The following is a 5,220-nucleotide window of genomic DNA, read 5'->3' as shown; positions in this document are numbered from 1 at the left end:
TGTAGACACCACCCAGATAATTACTCCTCAGGGCTGTGTTCTCTGAAATTACAGAGCTGGACAGGGAAGAAAGGCAGAGAAGCCATGAGTGAGTTATTTTAAAATGCTATGATGGTTAATGACTATTACTCACGGTCAGACTCTGACGACACTGGCTCTTCTGGGGCTGCCCTTTTTGTGCCCTTCTCCCCCTGTATAGCGCCTATCAGAGGTGTTCCCCTGTCCTATGCGCTCTCTCCCCTCCTCCAACTGCACCTGCCTTTGGAGCAATCCCTGCTACCCACGTGAATGAGGTTTAAGCCCTTCTCAGAGGGTCGCGTGCATTTAGGCAGACATCTAACTGTTGGGACACAGCCCAGGACCAAAGGAATCAAATCTACAACTTCCCCAGTGTCCCTGCCTTTCTTTCCTGTCCAGTTCAAATCATTCAAACACTCTTTTTTCACTTTTGAGAAGAGACTGTTGGTCCACATAGTAGCAAATAACGACAGATTAAATTCACATTTGAACTGTTTGTTTTGTATACAGGACATAAATGAGCATCTCACACAGTCAGGTGCTGGGGCTCTTTTGCAGCTGGGAAGCTCCGCGGAGATTAAAGACAGACTGGAGTTTCTGTTTTATTTTCTTTATCTCTTCGAGCTGTGCTGGAAGGAAGGTCACAGGTTTGAACTGGGAGCCATCTGTTTCTTTGGGCAGTGAACAGCTAAGTCCACATTTACAAAAAGCTCTGCCGTGTTGATTTCTAGGTCCAAGGCCATGCACGAAATTTTTCCTTTTTTTTTTTTTAAGAACAAATTTGCCCTGTTCTGAAGGAAACAATTTAGAGTGACTGTCTTCAGCTTAAGTAAAACCAGTTTACAGGATAACTAATTTATTTTACGCATTACTGGCAAGGAGTTTCTTTAGCATAAAGCTAATAAAAAGCACTAAGTGGGAAGAATTTGGGCATTAACCTGTGGCTGTAAGTTTTCTGTGTTTGTAGCCTTGGTCTATGTTTGCCAAATTTAAGAAAGAGAAACTATCTGATGAAGGTGAATGGATACTCTCCCTGCATAGGAAAAGTTACTAGATCGCAGGGTTTCATCACTGGTGCCTGTTGGGGAAGGAGAAAAAAAGTAATTAATGGGTCAAATGAAGTATATTTCTGGCTTAAAGATTATGCACTTTCTCAGAGTCATGCTCGTAATTCATGAGTCTCTCAGCAAAGACTCCACATGCAGGGAGGTGGGTTTGGAGAGAGTAGAGAAGTGGAGAGAAGGAGGCGAGGAGGGAAAGAGACCCAGAGAAGGGAAGAGGGGGCAAAAGTTGAGAGAAGGGAGGGTGTGTGGCCAAGGAAAGGCAAAGAAGGGCCTGGGAGAACTTGTGAGGGGAAGGCAGGAAGGAAGCCGGAGGAGCTGGGCATGGGGCTTACAGATGAAACCTGCTGCCCAGCTCCTGCGTGACTTGGGGAAACTCACTCCATCTCTCCGTAAAGTAGGAATAGTAATTCTCTTCCCACCCACCTCGTCAGTTAGAGCAGACAAGTGAAACACAGTCGTCTAGAAATATAAGGGTGCTTTATGATTCGGAACTGAAAAATCATGCTTTCTTGTCTCTCTGTCCCTCAGAAACACCAATGGACGAAAGTAAACACAGTCAATGTGGTAAGAACGTGGCCTCCTGTGTGTGTGGTTGGCTCTTTCAGATGATGTCTGGGAAAGTACAAAAAGGGCGAGGGATCTCGTTCTAACTCCCACAGCCACTGGACTCATGGCTAACGTATTCTACCAGGAGCCAAAATATGCATCCACACGTCTCCCTTACACGCCGATCTCTCAGATCTATCTGGAATATTCCTTCTCCTCACGTTCAGTCTTCTCTTTGCTCCCCCTCCTTTCTGTAGGTTGTCTGTCCGTCTGTCTCCTTTCTCTCTCTCTCTCTCTCTCTCTCTCTCTCTCCCCCTCCCCCACCTGTTCCTGCTCTCTGTCTGCCTAGCTTTCTCTCTCTGTGCCTTGACTCCCCTTCCCCACTCCCTCCCCTTCCTCCTGGCTCTGCCCCTCGCCACCCTCTTTCAGTCTCTTACATCAACAGCAGCCCAGATCTCCCCCCTACCCTGCCAAGTTCACTTTACACTCAACCCACCTGTGAGAATAGGGCGTCTCTGGCTTCACTGAGTCTGGAACTCATTTATTGAATAAGCTGACCTCTATGAGATCTAAATGAGAAACAATTATTTTCCCTCCCAACACTGCCTTAAATTATGTGATTTTGACTTCTCGAAGCCAGCTTAGGCAGATTCCTTTCTGATTGACGTGCACTATAAGAACGGTCTTATTTAAGTAACTATGACACGTGTATCAGCTGTTGGAGTGTTCAGTCCAGTCTAACATCAAACCTACATTCGATTCAAGTTTCCCCTTCCTCTGCGCAGCCTCAGCCCTCAGCTCTGGTTCCTGCTAGAGGTCTTCCTCTCCTTCCAGCTCTGCCTCCTCCATCCTTTACTCCCTCCTTCCCAGTCAGGCAGGAGGAGGGGCTGATCCTGACAAGCCATCTGTGTACTCCGTATGGCAGGTCCAAACATGCAATGTGGGAAGACCTGGAGAGATTGTGTGTCTAGCAATTAAAAGGCCAGCTGGCAATCCAGCTCCAAATTCCTTATTCTTAATGAGGGCATATCACCTCTCAGTAGGCTTATTTCCTTCATACAATCTAAGCTCCTTTTCAGCTCTGATACTCTATATTCTGTGTAGATTTCCTCCATCTGACTTTCTCTCTGCAACATGAGAGTGAAGAATGGCTAAAGCCCAAAAGGCAATGGGCTTAGCAGAAGAGTCCTGGTTGTCTTGGAAATTCCTCTCCAAGACCTGCTGCCAGAAAGTTTCTTCTCTTATCATAGTATTCCATTCATTCATATAGGTCAAATGTTTCTCCCTTATAGTAGAGGAAACAAGGGGTTAACCCAAAGGAGCCAGATTCGCCCCTGCCTTGCAAGTTAAATTGCTCCTCTCTCACCACAAAGCAGCATCCTGATTCTGCCACTAACCCTCCCTGCTCAGTTTATACCTGTTACAGCCACATGGACCAGCAGAAATGGCATGGTGGCTCCTAGGCCCTCCCCTTTCGTGCATCTGGTTCACAATATTTTCTAGAATCCTTAAGCTCCTTCATGCCTCTGTCCCATTCATTCCTCTCCCCAGAACGTTACACATGTTGAAGGGATACGGGGAAAGAGAGAAGGGAGTATATCCTATTCTTTGCCTATTTTATATAAAAATTATGCTTTCCTTTCTAAAGAAAAGATAAGCTCTCAGCTGTTTCTTCTTTAGTGAGAATAGTTTTTACACTGCTCCTTCTACTATGTCCCCAGTTGAGCCATTTCCCTGCTGCTCATGGCCACACTCTGCCCAGCCAAGATCAGAAGAGCAGTCAGGCTACTATGCCCACCTTGAGATGGAACCCACAGTCTTAGCTTCACATCTCTGATCTCCAGAAAATTGGTTTGAGAAGGCCAGGCTTACACGATGAATCATGTTTCTAAATCCATCTTGTCCTTCAAGTATGTTTTTCTAGGATCCAACATAGCAGTACTCTGCAATCATAGAGAAATCCAGATGGTTTAGAAACCATAGTTAAGACATCTTATTTGATAATGCAGTTAGATTTTATTTCATAAACACAGTATATTGTGAGAGTGTCTTGTCCCATCATGTAGGATATCTCTTTATCATCAAAGATAGTCCATTGGTATGATCAGTATAGTAATAACATAGTAAACTCGCTCCTAACAGGACCATCTATGAAGAGCCAAGATGCCAGAGAATCAGAGCTGAGAATCATTCTGGTGGGTAAAACAGGAACCCGCAAAAGTGCTACAGGGAACAGCATCCTCAGGAAGCCAGCATTTGAGTCGAGGCTGAGTGCCCAGACCTTGACCAAGACTTGCAGTGAAAGTCAGGAAAGCTGGGGAAAGAGGGAAATGATCATTATTGACACACCAGATATATTTTCTGGGAAAGGCCACTCTGAAGCCCTGTACAAAGAGGTGCAGAGGTGCTACTTACTCTCTGCACCAGGACCCCACGTGCTGCCCCTTGTGACCCAGCTGGGCCAATACACCACCCAGGACCAGGACTCTGCACAGAGCATAAAGGAGATCTTTGGAGAAGATGCCATTGGACACACAATTGTCCTCTTTACTCACAAGGAAGACCTCAATGGTGGTTCCTTGATGGATTACACCCGTGACACAGACAACAAAGCCCTAAGCAAGCTTGTGGCAGCATGTGGGGGGTGACTCTGTGCCTTTAATAACCACGCTGAAGGGAACGAATGGGATGAGCAGGTGAAGGACCTAATGAACTTGATTGGAGGCCTGATGATGGAGAAAAAGGGTGACCACTGCACCAATGGTCTGTACAGCCTAGTACAGGGGTCGAAATGTGGACCTGTGGGATCAGAGGGAAGATTAAAGGATTTCAAAGGGAGTCTTGTGAAGTACATGGAAATTCAGGGGCATTGCACCACCATGGCCAAAGCAAATTGCCTAGAAATGGTCCTAATCAAAATGCAACTGTGGATTTCATTTTGTATGCAGTTATGTGTCAAATTGCTAATTCTGTTATTTTGTGTATCACACAGCATGTGCAGTTCATTTTACTGCTTGCTCTTTAGTGTGTGCAATTTATTCTGTAGCTTACTGTTTATTATACCCAAAACGTTCATGATGATATTGAGAAAGATCACTGGACTAGAATGCAGGATTCCTAGGTCATAGTTACAGGTCATTAATTACTTACTATCATCTAGTGGGTGAATCACAGATCCTCCCCTGTAAAATGTAGTGCCTAACATCATGTTCGAGATTCTGTGACGTGTTTAAGTCTTAACATATCTCTCTATATATTAATGAACCAAATTATTTTAAAAGTTACTCTTTGCGGCCAGCCCGGTGGTGCACTGCTACAATGCGCCGCTTGGGAGCACAGCGGCACTCCCGCCGAGGGTTTGGATCCCACATACAGACCAGCCGCTCACTGGCTGAGTGAGGTGCGGGTGCAACACCGAGGGTTGCGATCCCGTTGCCGGTCCCGGTCCGGTACGGGCGCGACACTGAGGGTTGCGATCCATTGCCGGTCACGAAAAAAGACAAAAAAAGGAAAAAAATAAAATAAAATTAAGTTACTCTTTGCATTGAAATATAATACTAAAATCTTTTGAAATCTGTAAGCATAAAATTCC

General features: G+C 45.4%; 1 protein-coding gene across 1 annotated transcript; it reads left to right on the top strand.

Annotated features, from left to right (window-relative positions):
• Positions 1 to 1,618: 1,618 nt before the first annotated feature.
• Positions 1,619 to 4,756, top strand: LOC103611057 (GTPase IMAP family member 2-like). The gene is given in 2 exon segments (XM_008595092.1): positions 1,619 to 1,646; positions 3,771 to 4,756. Coding segments are annotated over 2 exon segments (1,014 nt in total).
• The last annotated feature ends 464 nt before the right edge of the window (positions 4,757 to 5,220 follow it).

Source organism: Galeopterus variegatus, unplaced genomic scaffold (assembly GCF_000696425.1).
Source record: "Galeopterus variegatus unplaced genomic scaffold, G_variegatus-3.0.2 Scaffold12339, whole genome shotgun sequence".
NCBI lineage: Eukaryota > Metazoa > Chordata > Mammalia > Dermoptera > Cynocephalidae > Galeopterus > Galeopterus variegatus.
Note: the sequence above shows the minus strand (reverse complement) of the source record. Positions and strands in the feature narration are given on the sequence as shown.